We start from the raw sequence: 19877 nt of genomic DNA on the forward strand, positions 1-19877 counted from the left end.
GCACTGTCCTTTTTCCAGAGCTAATGGGGCAGCCCCAAGAGGGGGCTCCAGTTCTTCCCTTGAGACTAATAGCGCTAACAGGCTCAGTGGGGAATCTGTGCATTGACTCAAACCCTTCCCAGAAGACCTCTGTGGATCCTTCCTGTGGTGCTGGGCGAGGTTTTAAGGTCTTAGATACGTAATAAATGTTCATAAATATACCAAGCATAAATATATAAACCACATGTCTGAAAACCCCACAGAAAAAGTCCTGAACAAATTGACCTCAGTTATTTCTCTGCAAGGTCAAACCTCCCCATGGTCTTTTTCCTTTACAAATCCTGTCTTAAGGGCACATTTAAGATAGGAATAGGTTGTGAGCCTGTAACCTGGCTCAGGAACTAAGTATTTATCATTACAAAAGACTGGCCAGGCTCCCCAGGCAATCCAATCAAGTGACCATTAAACAGGTAACCTGTCAGACGAGATAAACAAGTCACTCAGATTTCTGCTGTAGACCGCCTCTTCTGTGATGTAGATATGATGTCTCTGGGGGTGGTCTTAGGTTACACCCTTTCTGTGATGTATGTATTGTTAAGTTGTGGGTGAACATGTCACACGACACAGCGATTCTTTAAACAGCTCTTCTTTATTCAGATGCCGGAACAGAACTAGGCTGAGGAGCTCAGTCAGCCTGCTTATATAGAGCTCCAGAACAATGCAACTGTTGCCATTTTCTAAAACTATCCAATCACTGAATGTCACTTTTCGATCCTTCATTTGCATACAAAACTATCCAATCACTGAACGTCACTTTTCAATCCTTCATTTGCATAACTATCTACAGTATCCCCCTGCTGGCCCAGGGTGAGAACTTCAGTACATAACATGTATGGAGGGGTGGTCTTGATCTACAGGATGGGAATTTCAAAAGTCTTTATGAGCCCTTGCACAGCATTTTTGTGGGTCCTCCTCCTTTCCTGCGGGTGAGGGGAGCACTCTGTTGCAACAGATCAATAAAGATCAGGCTCACTAGCTGCTTTGCTTCTCAATATTCTCTGCTTGGCCTCTGTTATTTTCTCCTACCAATAGGGAACCTACGTAAGGACTCTATATGGGCTCTTGGATACCCCTAAGGGGAAAAGGGCAGATTTTGTTTACAACAGTGTCATGATTTCTAGCTGCCTGCCCGGCTGCATATGGTATACCACATTTCAACAGAAGCAGGCAATGTCACAGGGCCTCCTGACTGGGGTTTGCAAGGCCTGGCAATTGCAGGATATTTACCACTCCCATTTCTAGGCAAAGATCCCCCAGTCCTGCTCTGCTTACAGCTTCCAGGGCTGAGAACCTCAAGCCTGGGCCCGAAATGCGGCCCTCTGCCCCTCCTCCACCTGGCCCCTGGTCCTCTCTGCTGGCCAGAGCCATCCTTGGGCCATAGATTTCATGGGCTCTGCTCCCCAACCTCCTCAAACCCCTTTGCATTTAAAAGAAAGTGCAGCACAGAGTTAAACTATAGAACTCCCTGCCACTGGAGGCAGTGGTGTCCACCAACCTGGATGGCTTTAAAGAAAGTTTAGATGAATTCATGGAGGAGGAGAGGGCTATGGGTGGCTCCTAGCCTTGATGGCTCCACAGTAAGAGGCAGCAATGCTTCTGGATCCCAGCTACTGGAAACTGTGGAAGGGGAGAGGACTTGTGTTTGAATCCTGCTTGCGGGTTTCCCAGAAGAGACATCTGGTTGGCCACAGTGAGGACAGAATGCTGGACTCATTGGACCCCTGGCCTAATCTAGCAGGCTCTTCTCATGTTCTTATGAAGTTTGATCAATGCCTCTTGCACATGTGTGTGAAAACCTCTGACTTTTGTGTAGCCAGAATGAAGAAGTCCCAGTTCTGGCCCACTCCTTTCTCCCTCTGGCCACACCCACTTTTGACTGGCTCCTCCCACCATTGTCATGTGCCCCCAGGTGGTCGTCCCACAATGTGATGTGGCCCTTGAGTGGCTTCCAGCCATAAGGATTTGAGTCTCCAACTCAATCTCTCAAATAATTCTGGGTAATATAGTCTGTAAAGGACAGGCACCCCCAAACTCAGCCCTCCAGCTGTTTTCTTACCACAATTCCCATCACCCCTGACCACTGGTCCTGTTAGCTAGGGATCATGGGAGTTGTAGTCCCAAAACAGCTGGAGGGCCAAGTTTGGGGGTGCCTGGCAAAGGGCTTGCTTGGTAACTCTGTGAGAGGGAGTTAAACTACAACACCCAGAATCCTTTGAGGGAAAGCACGAGTTTGGAATGGGGTATGAACAGGCCAAATAGCAGTTACCAGTAATTTTATTCCTTTTACAAACTGCTTGGCGAGTTTATTTTACAATCAATTTAAGGAAACAAACAAATTCATTAACAGCCCAGAAAGTTGGTTGCTTCAGGTAGCAAGCCTATGCAGATATTTAGAAAGTTAATGTGAGTTTTAATCTGTTTGTGGTTTATGGTTGATTTAACTCTTCAAAAGAGTTAAATTGTCAGTTATTGTTGCTAATTCTACATAGGAAGCTGCAGAGTCAGATCACAGGGTTCATCTAGCCCAGTACGGTCTGCACTGACTGGCAGCAGCCCTAAAGGGGTTTTTTTTGAGGGGGGAGGTCCTCCTCTGTTAGGGAAATACTGCCAAGTGGGGATTGAAATAGGTGCCCTCTGCATGCAAAAAAATTGTTGTTGTTGTTGTTTGCAGACTAGCAGTGTATAAATCTTGCAAAATAACTAACCAAATTTTTAGTAAGAGCAGGGCACAAATTCTTTTCTTCTTCTTTGACGGCATCGCAAACGACGAAGGTGTTTCAGAAGCAAACAAAACGAAACCCGGACAGCTTCACTCCTCTATCGGTTTATTATTATTACTGTATTATTAGTCGTAAGGTCTATTTGGTACACTTAAGGTGCAAAGAGTGCACACTCGACACACAAGCACGCACACACAGAGGGTGGTAACTGCCTCCCCCTCCCTATGGCGACTCGGGGGGAGCCCCCCATGCTGACATCGCCCGGCGGTGGGAGTACTTAGGGGGCGCAGCTCTGCAAAAGCAACGACCGACATCAAAGTGCAGAGCCAAATGAGCGGGGGGGGGTAGGGTAAAGGGGTTCCCCAAATACACAAGCAGGGAGGGGCGGCCCCCAAAACGTCTTCTCCAGGGGATTTCCCCCCCCCCGCAACCTGTCGCCCCGTGCAATGGGCTCGCCCCACACCCCACACTCGCTTCCGCCTCCGGGATGGGAACATCCCCTTTGGGGGTCTTCCTATCGCTTATTCCGGATGTGCTTCGGGATCCTCAGAACGACCCTGCAAGGTAGGACGGCGCTGCTAGGATTTCCACACCCCCTGCCTCCCAGATGCACAAAACCCGGCTGCTTTTTCGGCTGCTCCTCCTGGCGCGTCGCCCCTGGCACCGGGCACCCTCTGCGGCTACTTCGCTCCTCTGGCGGCTACGGTAGAGACAAAGCTGGGTGTGGCTGTCGTGGCTGGTATGCAAGGTAGCAGAGTGGGAGGTTTTCCGTCAGTGGGGGTGGGGGTGGAGAGCGGCTACTGGCCTGGCCCCACCTGGGGGTGGGGGGGCTGCTCCCAGCCCAGCGGGGCCTCAGTAGGCGTGGTTGGCGACGTAGAGAGACAGGCCTGCCGCGCCAGAACCGTCGCTGGACCCTTCGTACTTGCCGAGGGCCGCCAGGCCGTTGACCTGGAAAGCAGAAGAAGAGTTTGGAAAGACAACTCCCATCAGGCTCCGCTGGCCTGGACAGATTTTAAACTACAACTCCCATCAGGCTCTGCTGGCCTGGACAGATTTTAAACTACAACTCCCATCAGGCTCCGCTGGCCTGGACAGATTTTAAACTACAACTCCCATCAGGCTCAGCTGACCTGGACAGATATAAATATAAATAAATTTTATTATTATTATTACAGTGGTACCTCAGGATGCGAACATGATCCGTTCTGGAGCCCCATTCGCATCCCGAATGGAATGCAAGATGCGACAGCGCGTCTGTGCATGCGCAGGTCGCGTTTTGCCATTTCCGCACATGCGTGTGACCTCATTTTGAGCGCCTGCACATGCGTGAGCGGCGAAACCCAGAGGTAATGCGCGCTGTTACTTCCGGGTTGCCGCGGGACACGCTCAACTCGAAGCACATTCAACTCGAGGTATGACTGTATTATAGATGGACCAATGGCCTGATCCAGTAACCAGCCGCTTCTGATGCTCTTGTGGAACCTCCAGCTCCAGAGGCAGTCTATCTCAATTCCTAGGTGCTTATGGGTCTTTGGCCACTGTGAGAAGAGGGTGCTGAACTGGGTGGGTCACTGGCCTGTTTGCCTAACCTGGGGCACCTGCATTCTCTCACTCCCTGTCCCGGGACCCTCTGCCCCACAGGAGGAGAAGGAGAAACACCCCCCCCCCACCCTGCCACCGCCCTGCCCTTTACCTCGGCGCGTTTGACAAACTCCTCCGTGGCCGAGTCCTCATTCTCCCGCTGACCGCGCCAGGCATTGAGGGCCGAGGCCTGCAGCGCCCGGCCATAGGAAAAGGTCAGTGCCCACGGACGGGGCAGGGGGCAGTTGTTGATGGCGTTGAGGTTGATGGACGCCTCCTCCTCGCTCTGCCCGCCGGACAGGAAGGTGACCCCTGAAGGAGAGTGTGGGGAAGGAGGAGATGGCTGAGCAATCGGGAGGCTGAGGAACAGGGGAAGGGGTGGCCCAAGGCCACCCGCCAAAAATCTGGCACTTTTGGAAAGCCCGAGGAGCAGGACATGGGTGCAACGGCGCCCCCTGCCCACTTGAACTGGCATTCAAAGGTAGACTGCGCCGGAAGCTGGAGGCAGCACCAATTGGTTTCGAAGACAAACTGACGGCTTGTCTTTGAAGACCCTTGTGTGGCTTCCCAAGGGGAGCTGTGGGGCAGGCAGGCGGGAGGGAGTGGTGGCCTACCTGGGACGGCAGGCGGCACCGTGCGGCGCAGGGCAGTCACCGTCGCCATGGCGATCTCTTCCGGGCTGTACTTGGTCGGGCAGGCGTGCCCCGGGGTCACCATGTTGGGCTTGAGCAAGGTCCCTTCCAGGTAGACGTGGTGGTCACTCAGTGCCTTGTAGACGGCGGCCAGGACCTGGAAACCCAACAGGTGCAGCTGCAATGAGACTCCCCAACGCTCTTGCCATGTGCCCCATTTAGTGCCAGGTGGACCCAGCTCTAAAGGAACCCCATAGAGACTCATCTTCTCATCCCCAGGGGGCCAGAAAAGAGGATTGGGCCAATTCACAGGTGGTGGACCTGCCCCAAGGTGAAAGACTTCTGGGAGAAGCTTTATAATGAATTGGAAAAAAAATGTTGAAATATACATTAAGAAACCAGAGACCTTTCTTCTTGGAATAACAGGTTTGGAATTGCTCGAGAAAGATGTTAAATTGTTTTTGTACGCCACAACTGCAGCAAGAATCTTGTTAGCGAAGAATTGGAAAACACAAGAAGTACCAACAGTGGAAGAATGGCAGATGAAGATGATGGATTTTTCGGAGCTGGCCGACCTGACTGGAAGAGTCCGCGACCAGAAGGAGGAGGAGCACCAGGAAAAATGGATGAAATTTAAAGACTATTTAGTTAAATATGTTAAGATAACTTGATTGGAAAAGCTTGCAAATATTACATAAGCTCAGGATTTAAATATGTACAGATAGAATTTAAGATGCTTACGCTAATTTAGAAAGAATGAAAGATGTTAAGTGATCAAGTTAATTTTTTGAGAAAATTGATTTTGGAAAACTGTTAAAATGATATATCGTATAATGAAATTCAACCAAGGGGATTTGAGGAAGTCACTTAACAATGTTACAAAGATTGGTTTAATTATAAATAGGATGTATGTGTGCTTGTTTGTTTGTTTTAATTTTTTGGAAAATTAATTTTAAAAACTGGGGAGGGGGGAGAGGATTGGGCCAATTCAAGGAGGAAAGAGCTATTGATGGCTCCTAGCCACAACAGCTATCTCTTCCTCCACGGTCAGAGGCTGCTAATCAACTTGCCGGAAGCCGCTGAACGTTGGACGCTCAATGGCAAAGCTTTCCTTATGCTCTTTCGAGGCTTCTTTAAAAAGTTGCAGGTCACATTGTATTTATTTACGACGTATCCAGTGCAAAGGATCACAGAAACAAAACGTTAACAAAACTACCGGTATTTTGCTTCCTGCCAGCCCTTCTAATACTGAAAAAATGACAGCGGCGTTCAGCCTTGCTGGCATTCTGCCAAACACTTTGGAGGAGTCTGTAAACTTTAAGAAGAAAAAGCATAAAAACCCAAAGATAGCCTTTCACCATGTGGATTCAGCCAGCCCTGTTTTCCAGCCCAAAATCTTACACTTGGTACCCCTCATTCTGGAATAGAGCTATAATGGAGAAAATTAAGGCTTCCAGACGCCGTTTATGTGATTTGGTGTTCCTTCTGTGACGTATGCAATGGAAGCATTGTTTAAACCATGCTTGATAATCTGATAACGCTGAGAATTTACACTTGCACTTTGCCATTTTAACCCATGTGCAGCTGTGTTCTATGTACCCATTTCACAGTTGTTGTTTTTAAAATCTGTTACAATTGTTCTGTTTTATGGACATTCTAAAATGAAATTTTGAAAGGGGTGGGGGCAGCCATGCCTGTTTTCTAAACTTAGACACACAGAGAGAAGCCTCACCTTCTCAGTCACGTACTGGCACCTCTTCAAATCGTGTTCCCCGTCGGGCAAGATCTCTGGTTCCACAATGGGCACGATGCCGTTCTAGAGCAGAAAGGCCAACACAATCACTTAACATGCGAGAGGCTTCTTTGCCCCGGAAGACGGCTGTATTTCCCAATTTTGACAGTGTGGCGGCTGCATAATTTTATTTCATTTTTATTTATTTATTCCATTATTTAGCCCACTTTTATTCCCAAGGAACTCAGCTTGATTCGCTTCCTCCCCATTCACCCCCACAACAACCTTGCGAAGTAGCTTGGGCGGAGAGAGGCAGCCTAACTGGCCTCTGAGTGGGGGATCTGAACCCCAGTCTCTCCTGGGTCCTGGTCAGACACTCTCACCACTAGGCCACACTGCCATCTTCCACATTGCCACTCTGGGCATGTTGCAAGGCATGAGGCTAGCACAGGGCCAGAGCCCAGGGGTATGGTGAACCTGCTTGGCTTGCAGAAGGCCTCAGGTTCAAACTCCAACAGCATCTAGGCTGGAAATGACACCTCCCAGCTAAAACCCTGGAGAACTGCTGCCAGTCAGTGCATACACAGTCCCGATGGACTGTAGTCTGACTCTGCACCAGGCAGCTTCCTGTTTGCCCCTTTATTTAGAACCATAAGGACTATAGCCTTGCGGGGGGTGTTTTAAAGAAAAGGGCTCTAGCTGCCTGTCGGTGTTGAAAATACCAAATACCAGACCCTACATAAAGCAGCTTGCCAGGTTCCTATTTCAGGTGAAGCTTTATTTAAATGCATGAGGACTAGAAACTTTGTAGGGGAAGGGCCGTGGCCTGCTTTGCATGCAGAAGGTCCTGGGTTCAGTCCCCAGCGGCATTTCCAGGCAGGGCTGTGAGAGACCCAGGAGAGCTGCTGCCAGCCAGTGCAGACAATACCAAGCTAGACAGTCATTGCAAGGAGACTTCCTCTGTTCCAGACGCTCACGGCAGCCGGGTGCCCTCACCTGCTGGCAGATACTGGCATAGCGGGCCAGGACGTTGGCATTCTCCAGAATGGCCAGGGCGGAGGGGGTGTTATCGCTGATCTTCAACACACAGCGCCACTTGGCGAAATCCGCCCCGTCTTTCTTGTACTGAGCGCAGCGCTCAGAGAGCCCATCCAGGCCTGGCAGGAGGAAGGAAGGGAAACATTGGGGGCGGACAATAATATATTTGTATTTTAAAAATCAAAAGCCTGACCTGTTAACTGGCACCTTCCTAAGGGATGGGCTGGAGATATTTTAAATAATTAGCCGGTGGTACCAGGGTTTAGGGCTGCAGAGTTTAATTACTCCAATTAAACAGTTATGGAACTTTTAGTTACAGCTTCCAGGTGAGAGCTAGGGGGGTGAACCACCTTCTGTGTGATTAAGAGCTGCCTTTGAGAGAGGACTCTGCATGTTCCTTTTTCATTCTCTGTGTTTTTATTTTGATTAGTTTCTTTTATCTCATTGTATTGTGAAAAAGCTTTAATAAAATCTTCTTTTTTTTAAAGAGCTTTCAGTTGCCTGATGGAGGCAGTTCATCATTCACAAGCCCTGAGTTATTTATCAAGGTATTTCTGTACCGTTAAATCACAGAACATATCAAGGTGTGTTACAATATGAAAAAAAGAGAACCACATTAAAAGATAAAAATTATTTTGAAGCAAAAGAGACTATTTTAAAACAAGCATCAACAAACTGTTATGGGACATGTCTTTAATGCCTACACAGGTCTGATGAAATAGGAGGTTTCCGCAGATGTTACCATTATTAGTGAGAAAGAACAGCGCAGACTTAAACTATGGAACTCTCTCCCACAGGAAGCACTGGTGACCCCCAATTTGGTAAAGGTAAAGGGACGCCTGACCATTAGGTCCAGTCGTGACCGACTCTGGGGTTGCAGCGCTCATCTCGCTTTACTGGCCAAGGGAGCCAGCATTTGTCCACAGACAGCTTCCAGGTCATGTGGCCAGCAGGACTAAGCCGCTTCTGGCGAACTAGAGCAGCGCACGGAAACACCATTTACCTTCCCGCCAGAGCGGTACCTATTTATCTACTTGCACTTTGAGGTGCTTTCGAACTGCTAGGTTGACAGGAGCAGGGACCGAGCAACGGGAGCTCACCCCGTCGCAGGGATTTGGACCGCCGACTTTCTGATCAGCAAGTCCTAGGCTCTGTGGTTTAACCCACAGCACCACCCACGTCCCACGACCCCCAACCAAGACGGCTTTAAAAGAGGACTGGACTGATTGATGGAGGAGGAGAGGGCTATCGATGGCTGCTAGTCATGTTGGCTCTGCTCTGCCTCCATGGTTGGAGCCAGTAAATGCTTCTGACTACCAGTTGATGAAAACCACAGTAAAGGAAAGGGCTCAGGCTTGGATCTTGATTGCAAGTTTCCCAGAAGAGGCACCCGGTTGGCCACTTTGAGAGCAGGAGGCAGAACTAGATGGGCCCCCTTTGCCTGATCCAGCAGCCAGGCTCTTCTGATGTTCCTATGGAACCTCCAGGTCCAGAGGCAGTCTACCTCGATTCCCAGGTTCTTTGGGGCATTTGGCACATGCGAGAAGAGGATACAGGATTAGATGAGCCACTGCTCTGATCCCGCAGGCTATTCTCATCTTCTTAGCACTCTTATTTAAGACAACCTACCCTCGGCCCTGGGACACGGGTGGCACTGTGGGTTAAACCACAGAGCCTAGGGCTTGCTGATCGGAAGGTTGGCAGTTCGAATCCCCGCGACGGGGTGAGCTCCCGTTGCTCGGTCTCAGCTCCTGCCCACCTAGCAGTTCAAAAGCACGTCAAAATGCAAGTAGATAAATGGGTACCGCTCCGGCAGGAAGGTAAACAGCGTTTCCGTGCGCTGCTCTGGCTCGCCAGAAGCGGCTTAGTCATGCTGGCCACATGACCCAGAAGCTGTACGCCGGCTCCCTCAGCCAGTAAAGTGAGATGAGCGCCACAACCCCAGAGTCGGCCACAACTGGACTTAATGGTCAGGGGTCCCTTTACCTTTACCTTACTCTCGGCCCTAAAATTTAATGACATGAAGCATCAAAGACCTAATCCACTTACAGAAAGAGCAGATCAAGTTAATCCCAACCTGACCTTTGGAACAATGGGCAAGGGCAGCAAATGTGCTTTGTACTGAACCAGAGCATTCATCCATCCAGCTCAAAATCGTCTCTAGGATGGCTAAGGAAACAGCTATTCCGAAACATCGCTTTGACCTGCATGCATGTTTGAACACCAGCCAGCTAGCCGATGAAAATCCAACTCATCTGATGGGTTTGGCTGGGCTTTCAAAGGCTCCTACCTTGAGTGGTGGTCTCTCCATCAGTCCCAGCGAGGGGCACGACGCCCTTGTCCACCTGTGAAAGACACAAGACACCCAAGGATGACCGACGCCTCTGTGACAGACCCTCTAGGGACTCAGACCCTCCCCAAGGCCCAGAACAAGCCAGGAACCTGCTGCTCTCCAGATCTTGCCGCACTACAATTCCCATCAGCCCCAAGATTATACACCCATAGGAGTTGTAGTCCTAGAGGTGGGGAGGGCACGGGGTCGCCAGGGTCTGGCCTTGAGACACCCTGCAAATGAGAGCTGGCGGTCGTTTCCTTTCCCTCAAAGGGGGAGAAACCTCACGCCCCACAGCCCTGATTCGCCTCACGCACCTTGATGCCCACAACGATGCCCTTGTCCTTGACCATCTCGACGAAGGGCGTGCCATCATCCGCCTTCTGGTACATGGTCTCGTGGAAGAAGATGACCCCTCCAATACACTTCTCCACCCGGCTGTCGGCGCTGAAGAGGATCTGGCGGTAGAGACGTCGGTTCTCCTCGGTGTTCTCCACCCCGATCTGGTTCAGCCGCTTGGCCATGCTCCCTGTCGGAGGAGGAGGAAGGCAAAGGAGCTTAGCAAACCAAAAACCCACGCAAAAGTTCAGAAGCGCAATGGCGGGGGGGTCAGGGGTATGTGAGTCTGCAGCGCCCCTAGTCCGAGGGATCTTGACTCCCAGCCTCAGTTGCCATCTGTAAAATGGGAATCAAAAGCCACTCAAGAAGGTCAGCCAAAGCCAGCAGGTAACGCTAGCAGAGAATTGGTATCATATAATCGTAGGATGGGGAGGGATCCCCAAGGGTCATCTAGTCCAACCCCCTGCAATACAGGAATCTCAACTAAAGAATCCCTGACAGGATTGTTTTGGGTCCTTCCTTCCAGAGCAGGAGAAACCAAGCTTGCTCCATCTTCCTTGAGATATTTGAAGATGGCTCTCCTAAATCCTCTCAAACTCCTCTTTTCCAGGCTCAACATATCTGGCTCCTTCAACCGTTCCTCATCAGGCTTGGCTTCCAGACCCTTGATCATCCTGGTCGCCCTCCTCTGCCCACCTTCCAGCTTGTCCACATCCTTCTTAAATTGTGGCACCCAGAACTGGACACAGGACTCCAGGTGGGGCCTGACCAAGGCAGAAGAGAGCGGGACTATGACTTCCCTTGATCTGGACCCTGGGTGGGCAAACTAAGGCCCAGGGGCCAGATCTGGCCCAATCACCTTCTAAATCTGGCCCACGGGTGGTACAGCATGTTTTTACATGAGTAGAATGTGTCCATTTATTTAAAATGCATCTCTGGGTTGTTTGTGGGGCATAGGAATTTGTTCCTCCCCCCCCTCCAAAATATGGTCTGGCCCCCCACAAGGTCTGAGGGACAATGGTCCGGCCCTCTGCTGAAAAAGTTTGCTGACCCCTGAGATTCTGGACCCTAGACTTCTCTTAATGCAGGCTAGAGAAACATTTGCTGCTGCGTCACACTGTGGACTCCTGTTCAGCTTCAGGTTTCCTAAGACCCCCCCCCAATCCTTCTCACATGCTCTGTTGTCAAGCCATGTGCCCCCCCACCCTATAGTTGTGCATCTGGGACTTCCTGCCTAAGTGGGGAACCAGTGAAAGAAATTTCCAGGGGCGCTTTTTAAAAGAAAAAGAGGCCTACCCACGGATTCATCGGCTGCCAGGATGCCCTTGCCCGGGGCCACGATCCGCTGGGCGATGTCCGAGAGCTCCATCTTCTGCTCCGTGGTGAGGGCGGGGTACTGGTGTGTCATCTTGGCTGGTTTTTCCTGCTCCAAAAGAAGGCAGAAGAAGCAAGTCAGCAGAGACCCCCTACCTTTCCTGACATGGCACCCGTGGGGGCAGCTCTTTCTAGGGCTCCCCCATCCCGCAAATGGGGGTCACCAACTCCCGGCAACTTTGCCAAGGCCTCCGTCCACTCGCTGCTTTTATGCAAGCCTTGTTCGCTTGTCTTTAAACGATGACAAAAAGCTTCCAGATTCAACAGAAAGTCAACCCATATTTGTAGCAATTCTGTACCGGAACCTTTTACATTTTCGTTATCCCCATTCCAAAACCAATCAATGGCTTTCTAATTTACTCAATCAATATCTGCTACAGAGTTCATGGCAACCTTATGTGCAAATATTGATCGAGTCAACATCTGTGCATCGAAAGCACAATCAGTTTAATTCTATTTTTCAACCCCGTAAAAGCTTATCTCATTTATAAATTTTAAATTTATTGTTGTACAATGTTCTAATTGTTTGCTTTCCTTCTAGGACTGTACCCCCAAGTGTGTGTTATAAACTGGTCTCCGACCGTAATAAATTATCTATCCATCTAACCCCTTAAACCAATTCCCAGCTGGGGGATGGAACTAGATAGAGAGCTTAAAACAGAAGCTTTGCTGAGTGTGATGAGCTGATCAGGCCTGGGAAACACAATTCGGCGATCTGGTTTTGCAAAAGGAATGGCAACGATTCCAGGATCAAAACATAAGGAGAGCCTGCTGGATGAGGCCAATGGCCCAGCTAGTCCAACATCCACTGTCTCCTGCAGCAGGGAGTTCCACAGTTTAATGCCTTTGGCTGATTAGTATTCTACAGCCTTTTAAAGGTATCATTGGGAAGGGGGAGTTACTCTTTGTTGTTTTGGTTTAATTATTTACAGTGGTACCTCGGGTTCAGGTTACAGACTCAGTTAACCCAGAAATAGTGCTTCAGGTTAAGAGCTTTGCTTCAGGATGAGAAGAGAAATCGTGCTCCGGCAGTGCGGCGGCAGCAGGAGGCCCCATTAGCTAAAGTGGTGCTTCAGGTTAAGAACAGTTTCAGGTTCAGTACAGACCTCTGGAACGAATTAAGTACTTAACCAGAGGTACCACTGTACTGTTTTTTATCTTGTACAGTATTTTATTCTGTCAATGCCCCCCCCCAAAAAAAATCTTTGGATGAAGGGCAGTATATAAATTTAAAAAGAAAAATGAACTATGCACTGTGTGAAGAACGACTTTCCCAGCTATTCCAAAATGCAAGCTCATAAACAAAGCACACCTTGCTTTGCTTCCTGGGTTGCAAAAATACGTTTTTGAATAATCTGAGCCCATATATATATATATATATATAGTGGCTGCTTGTATGCTCTGAAGAGGTTCCCTTGGCGCTGCCCAGGGAATTAGTGCGCCAGGTGAGACAGAAATGGGAGCTGGGCCAGCCCCCTCTCTGCCAGGCCTCATTTGCTCAGGCAGTTGTAGGGGGAACTTCCAAGCCCCCCACCCAGCTGCGCCACCCAGACAGACAGACAGACAGAGCCGCCACCACTCTTCCTGCCTGCCCATCCATCCAGGGAGCACGTAGCAGAGGACAAGTTACATAACGGAGAGATGGGCGATGACAGCCACCGGCCCAGACACGTGCCCAGTCTCGTGGCAGCCCCAGCCAGATGGCAGCACACGGCCAGGCACTCCCCCCCCCCAACCACAGGAGCAGAGGGCTTTACTGTTAGTGACCCCTGAGGATTAAGCACCCTTCCCCTCTCAAGCACAGCCTGCAAAACAAACATGCCCTGCAAGGGCTTTTCTTTTCTGCCGCCACCAAATGGGGACCCATTATTAATTACTGCTATATTATTATTAATATTAATATTATCACCATCATAATTATCATTATTATCAGCAGCACAGGCCCCAAATCCAGAGAATCAGTAGGATATAGTGACAAGAATTTTATGAGCTCTTGGATACTCCATAAGGGGAAAAGGGCAGATTTTGTTCACAACAATATCCCCAAATATTCTTCCAAGAAGCCAGGAGCATTTGGGACTTAGAGATAAGGCAACATAATAATAATAATAATAATAATAATAATAATAATAATAATAATAATAATAATAATAATAATAATTTATTTATACCTCGCCCATCTGGCTGGGCTTCCCCAGCCATTCTGGGCGGCTCCCAACCGAATATTAAAAACACAATACAGCATTAAACATTAAAAACTTCCTTAAACAAGGATGCCTTCAGATGTCTACAGCACATAGCACAGCATGGAGAAAGCGGAGAGAGAACAGGACGCTGTTTTTTAAAATAAATAAATATCTTGTTGCAGTGAGTTCCATAGTTCAACTACACGCTGCCTGAAGCAGTCCTTCCTTTTGCCTGTCCTGAGCTTCATTGGGTGGCCTCCTTTTGGATCATCGCATTATGCAGAGACTGTGGTGGCCTAGTGGTGAGAGTGCCAGACCAGGACCTGGGAGAGACCCGGGTTCAAATCCCCCAGCTGGGCCACAAAGCTTTCACTGCCTGAACTTGGAAGCCAGTCTCTCAGTCTCGGCATAAGCAACCTCACAGGGTTGCTGTGAGGATGAAATGCGGAGGAAGAGAACTTTCCATGCCATCTCCCCCCCCCCCTTTTTATGAAGATTACCCACTCTGGGATCCCACAGTTAATTCTCCCCTGGTCTCCTCGCTGGCCCAAATAGGACTAATTTAGCCAGCTAGCCCTGGTGATCATCTAATGTTTATTGGATGGATTTCCCCCCAAATTGATTTTTGAATTCTGAATTTATTGTTATTCACATTTTATACTGTATTTTATGCTGTTTTTTGTTGCATCAATTAAGTGTTTTAAATTTGTTGTTAGCTGCCCTGAGCCCGGTTTCTGAACCGGCAAGGGCGGGGTATACCGGTAAATGAAATATTATTATCTTCATCATCTTGAGCTCCTTGGGATATCAATACAATAAATAGACAATAATTAATAAATAAAAGGGGGGAAGAACCCTCTCGCCATCTCTATCACACCTCACATAATTGTTTACACCTCCACAATTCGCCTGGTTTCCTAAGCTAAAAAGGCCTAAGCCTTGCTGCCTTTTCTCACAAGGGAGAAAGGGGGTTTGCTACTTCTTGCCCCCCAACTCTCTGCAAGCCGCTGCAGGGGGTGGGACTGGATGGCCCCTGGGGGACCCTGCCAACTCTGCAATTCTACGATGGTTATTCCATCAAAGCGACCTGTCAACATGAAGCAATCCCTGTCTCTGGGAGCTCCAGGAGAGTGTGGAAACATAAAAATATAAGGACATAAGAAGCGACTGCTGGATCAGGCCCATGGCCCATCTGGTCCAGTCTCCTGCACTCACAGTGGCCAAGCAGATGCCCCCATGGGAAACCCGTGGCAGGATTCGAACTCAAGAGCGCTCTCCCTTCCTGTGGGTTCCAGCAACTGGGATTCAGGAGCACAGCCAGAGCAGAGCCCTCTCCCCCTCCAGGAATCTGTCCAATCCTCTTCTAAAGTCATCTAGGTTGGTGGCCGTTGTGGGAGGGAGTTCCACAGCTTAACCCTGCACTGTGGGACGTCCCAAACGCTGCAAGCTCTCCTCCCAGGGGAGTCTTTCCACCCCCTGGGTCATTTGGGCTGCCCCTTCTGGAACCTTTCCCAAGATGCTGCAGTGTGTTTGCTTCCCTTCAGAGAAAGATGCGCTAGTCCTCATTGTGCAGGCAGATACTGCTCCCCTTAAGCTCTTCTCCTAAAAGGACTGGACCCCTGTCTGTGATCCTAATCCTGCTTCCTGGGTGTCTCCAGCTGGGAGGAGTTCCTCCTAGGCAGGGGCCAACACCCTCCCTCTTCCCCCACCAACACGAGGGGCGAGGCGGTCCCAAAACGCTGCCAGATACCCATCAAGCAACCCTGTTCAGGGAAGTTTTAATGTGTGACATTTTAATATACAGTGGTACCTCGGGTTGCATACGCTTCAGGTTACAGACTCCGCTAACCCAGAAATAGTACCTCGAGTTAAGAACTTTGCTTCAGGATGAGAACAGAAATCATGCTCCAGCAGGAGCAGGAGGCCCTATTAGCTAAAGTGGTGCTTCAGGTTAAGAACAGTTTCAGGTTAAGAACGGACCTCCGGAACAAATTAAGTTCTTAACCCGATGCACCACTGCATTTTTAATCTTTGTTGGAAGCCGCCCAGAGTGGTTGGGGAAGCCCAGCCAGATGGGTGGGGTACAAATAAATTATTATTATTATTATTATTATTATTATTATTATTATTATTATTATCATCATCATCAGCACCAACGACCCCAAACTGGGCGCCAGAGCTAGGCCAGAGACCCCCACCCCAGGCCAGGGGCCCTGTGACCTTGCTACATCCTTGGCAGCTTCATGGGCTGCCCCAACCTGCCAACCATTCTCAGCCCTTTTGGGGGGAGACGCAACCCACCACGCACCCCCTTCTCAGGGCTGGTTGGCAAAGCCCAGGGCAACTCAGAGGAAGCCCACCCCAAAAAAAAAAATCAGTGTCTGGTCAGAGCAGATGTGGCACGGTGGACAAGGGTGTCAGCCTGAGAAAGACCAGGGTTCCAATCTTCCCCCTCAGCTCAGTGGGTGACCTTGGGCCAGTCCCTGCTTCTCAACCTAACCTACCTGGCAGGGTTGTTGTGAGAATGAAATAGGGGTGGACCATGGATTTATGGGCTTTGGATCCCACCTTTTTCTCCAAGGAGCTCACGGGATTTGAACCCTGGTCTCTCCCAGGTCCCAGTCCAACACTCTCCCCACTCTGCCATGCTGGTTCATAGAAACCCTGGAAGCTGCCTTATAGTGAGTTAGAGGCTTGCTCCACTTAGCTAAATTTTGCCTACTCTGACTGGCAGCACTGGCTCTCCAGGATTTCAGACTCTCTTACAGCCCTACCTGGAGACACCAATGGGGACCAAGCCTGGGACCTTCTGCATGCAAAGGAGGTGCTCTGCCACTGGCTTTATAGGAAGCTTCCTTATACAGAGTCCATCCAGCCCAGTATTGCGCACACTGACCGGCACCAGTGCCTCTCCAGGGTTGCAGTTTCTCCCAGCCCTACCATTGGGGACTGAGTCTGGGACCTTCTGCATGCAAAGCAGGGGCTCTGGAGCACTGAGCTGCACCCCATGTTCCCTGTAAATGTAGCATGCACGCCAGAGAGGCAGTGTGGTATAGTGGTTAGAGACACCAGGGTTCAAATCCTCCCTCTTGGCTATGGAGCTCTCTGGGTGGGTGACCTCGGGGGCCAGCCACTGCCTCTTGGGCTAGCCTTCCTCGCAGGGTTGTTGTTGTGGGGGGGGACCCTGCAGACCACCTTGAGTTCCTTAGAGATGGAATAGGAAAGCAACCAACTGATTGATCAATATATTAAAATTCAACATCTCATCTGGTGTTTTCCGCTTTCAAGAAAGCAAGTTGAGCCACAGGCAAGAAAAGTGATGGGGGGGGGGGAGAGACTTGCCTCTTAGCCATCTGTCCAGAAAGGAAGATTTAATTCAAGCCATCAATCTGCCAGGCTCACAAAAAAAGCTTTTTTTGAGCCAGGAACAAGAGATGTTGCCATTCCGAAAGCGTCCCAGGAAAGCTGCTTTCAGCTCCCCACCCGCTTCGCCACCCCCAACCCAGCCAGCGCCAAAGGGCTCCCTCCCCACCCCTGGGCAACGGGTGCCAGGGAACCACTAGCAAACAGGCAGGCAAGGAGGAATCGCCATTCCAGAATTCTGGGTGCAAGAAATATCCGCACATATTTTTTTATACCTACCAAGTGGGGAGGCCCAGAACAGGAGCCCCAAATCCAAGTGGAGGCTGGCAGGACCACCAAGACGGACCCTAACACGGCGGTCAGCAGCTGGGGGAGCCCCAGGGTGGAAGTCTGCCCCCTTGCCTCTCTGGACCCCCTCCCCGCCATTTGGGACTTTGCTTCCTGGGTTACAGAAATGCAAACATAATAATTTTAAAGGGGGTACCGGTATTCTTCGCAGGAGAAAGGTTGTAGGAATTAGCAAAAGATGGGAAGGGGGTGGCGTTTGGAGGAATTTGATGGCTGGGCCTCTCTCCTCAACCACGCACGCACATTAGCTGGAACCAATCCTGCCCTACACTTTGCCTGCCCGGCGGGTGCCTCTGAACACATGCAGAGTGCATTTCGCCACCACTCCCACAGCAACCCCCTAACCTCGCTAAGGGGCTCCATCTGAACCCCGGGTTCCTTTCCTTCCTCCCACATGACGCCTCTTCATCACTTTGCACCGCAGCACAGAGGGGGAGGCTCCCCCCAAAAAATATGTGTAGGGTGCTCCCCAGAAAACCAGGCAGAGATGAGGAATTGCGGGGCTGAAAAAAATAAACAGGAGAGCCCCACCACCAAGTGTCCTATCCTCGGAGTGCCGTGCGTCCTTCCCCTCGAGCAAATGGTGGGGGTGGGGGTGGGGGTCTTGCCTTCCTGTGGGGAGGGGGGGACAGGCAACGGTGCCACGGAGGAGGAAGTGGGGGGGTCTCTGGGACCCGATCCTGGCGGGCTTACCGGCCTTCCGTCCGTGCGTCCGTCCGTCGTCGAGGCTGGAGCAGGCTGCGTGTGCGAGCGGCGCGGCTCCGGCTGTAAAAGAGGCTGCGGTGCCGCAGAGCTACGTGACTCCGGCGGGGGAGGCGGGGGAGAGGGAGGGAGGAGCCACCCCCCCGCCGTCCCCTCCCCTGACCCGAGGAAGGAGGGGTCCCGTCCCCCCCCCGCTCAGCCTTGCCCGGGACGGAGACGACTCCAGTTTCGACGGAGAGGCACATACCGGTAGATGCCGCCTTGAAGAGCGCAGCGCGCCATGCGCAACGGCGATGGGAAGCCTCGTTTGTATATTTGAGCATCATTTGTTTGTTTGTTTGTTTGTTTGTTTGTTTGTTTGTTTGTATTTCACCTTTCTGAGTATGTGGTTTCCCTCCTCCCCTTGTTATCCTCACAACAGCCCTTCGAGGTAGGTTAGAGACGGAGAAAGGCAGTGACGGCCCTTTCTGGACCGCAGCAACTCTCAGCCTGGCGGCTGGGGTTGAGAGGAAGACTCAGAACATCTGGAGTTCCCAGCAGGGCAGCCCCACAAAACCCACAGCCCACATTTTTGTTTATTTTCACCCAGCCTTTATAGACTGCGTCCAAGGATCAGATCCTCTTTCGCACAGCAGTGTGAAACTGTGGAACTCACTGCCACAGGAGGCAGGGATGGCAAGGACGGCTTTCATAGAGTTGGAAGGGATTGCAAGGGTCATCCAGTCCAACCTGCTGCAGTGCAGGAATTTCAGCATTCCTGACAGATGGCCGTCCAATCTCTGCTTAAAAACTTCCAAGGAAGGAGAGTCCACCACCTTCGGAAGGGAGGCCGTTGTTCCACCATCAAACAGCTCTTACCGTGAGAAAGTTCTTCCTAATGTTGAGTCGGCCTCTCCTTTCTTGTAAACTTGATTCCACTGGTTCGAGTCTTACCTTGCAGACCAGGAGAAAACAAGCTTTCTCCATCCTCCTTGTGATATTTGAGATATTTGAAGATGGCTCTCATATCTCCTCTCAAGTCTTCTCTTTTCCAGGCTAAACATATCCAGCTCATTCAACCGTTCCTCATCAGGCTTGGTTTCCAGACTTAGCAACAACAACAACTTATTATTTATACCCCGCCCATCTGGCTGGGCTTCCCCAGCCGCTCTGGGCAGCTTCCAACAAAATATTAAAATACTGTAATGCATCAAACATTAAAAGCTTCCCTAAACAGGGCTGCCTTCAGATGTCTTCTAAAAGTCTGCTGGTTGTTGTTCTCTTTGACAATTGGTGGGAGGGCGTTCCACAGGGCGGGTGCCACTACCAAGAAGGCCCTCTGCCTGGTTCCCTGTAACTTGGCTTCTCGCAGGGAGGGAACTGCCAGAAGGCCCTCGGCGCTGGACCTCAGCATCCGGGCAGAATGATGGGGGTGGAGATCAGGTGGATGATCAGGTATACTGGATCATCTTTGCTGCCCTCCTCTGCACACATTGCAGCTTACCAATGGCA

General features: G+C 50.4%; 1 protein-coding gene across 2 annotated transcripts; it reads right to left on the reverse strand.

The window, feature by feature from the left end:
* Positions 1-2847: 2847 nt before the first annotated feature.
* Positions 2848-18608, reverse strand: ALDOC (aldolase, fructose-bisphosphate C). 2 transcript variants are annotated; one of them, XM_081889688.1, is made up of 9 exons: positions 18378-18608; positions 11710-11836; positions 10392-10603; positions 10033-10087; positions 7701-7861; positions 6705-6788; positions 4955-5129; positions 4453-4652; positions 2848-3707 (listed from the first exon to the last, which is right to left on the reverse strand). In XM_081889688.1, exons 2-9 carry the CDS (start codon positions 11819-11821, stop codon positions 3612-3614), a joined length of 1095 nt encoding a protein of 364 aa, XP_081745814.1. In that variant the 5' UTR covers positions 11822-11836; positions 18378-18608; the 3' UTR covers positions 2848-3611. The 2 variants fall into 2 exon arrangements, with proteins under 2 accessions (XP_081745814.1, XP_081745813.1); XM_081889687.1 differs by lacking the exon at positions 18378-18608 and adding an exon at positions 17616-17639.
* Positions 18609-19877: the final 1269 nt, after the last annotated feature.

Source organism: Podarcis melisellensis (genome assembly GCF_964234715.1).
Source record: "Podarcis melisellensis genome assembly, chromosome: 15".
Taxonomy (NCBI): Eukaryota; Metazoa; Chordata; class Lepidosauria; order Squamata; family Lacertidae; genus Podarcis; species Podarcis melisellensis.

Excerpts from the sequence above, each read along its gene's own strand:
- ALDOC (XM_081889688.1), bottom strand. The coding sequence starts at position 11,821 with ATGACACACCAGTACCCCGCCCTCACCACGGAGCAGAAGATGGAGCTC. Across the intron at positions 5,130-6,704 it reads GCCAGTACGTGACTGAGAAG|GTCCTGGCCGCCGTCTACAA; the intron begins GTGAGGCTTCTC and ends TTGGGTTTCCAG. Across the intron at positions 4,653-4,954 it reads GGTGCCGCCTGCCGTCCCAG|GGGTCACCTTCCTGTCCGGC; the intron begins GTAGGCCACCAC and ends ACTCTCCTTCAG.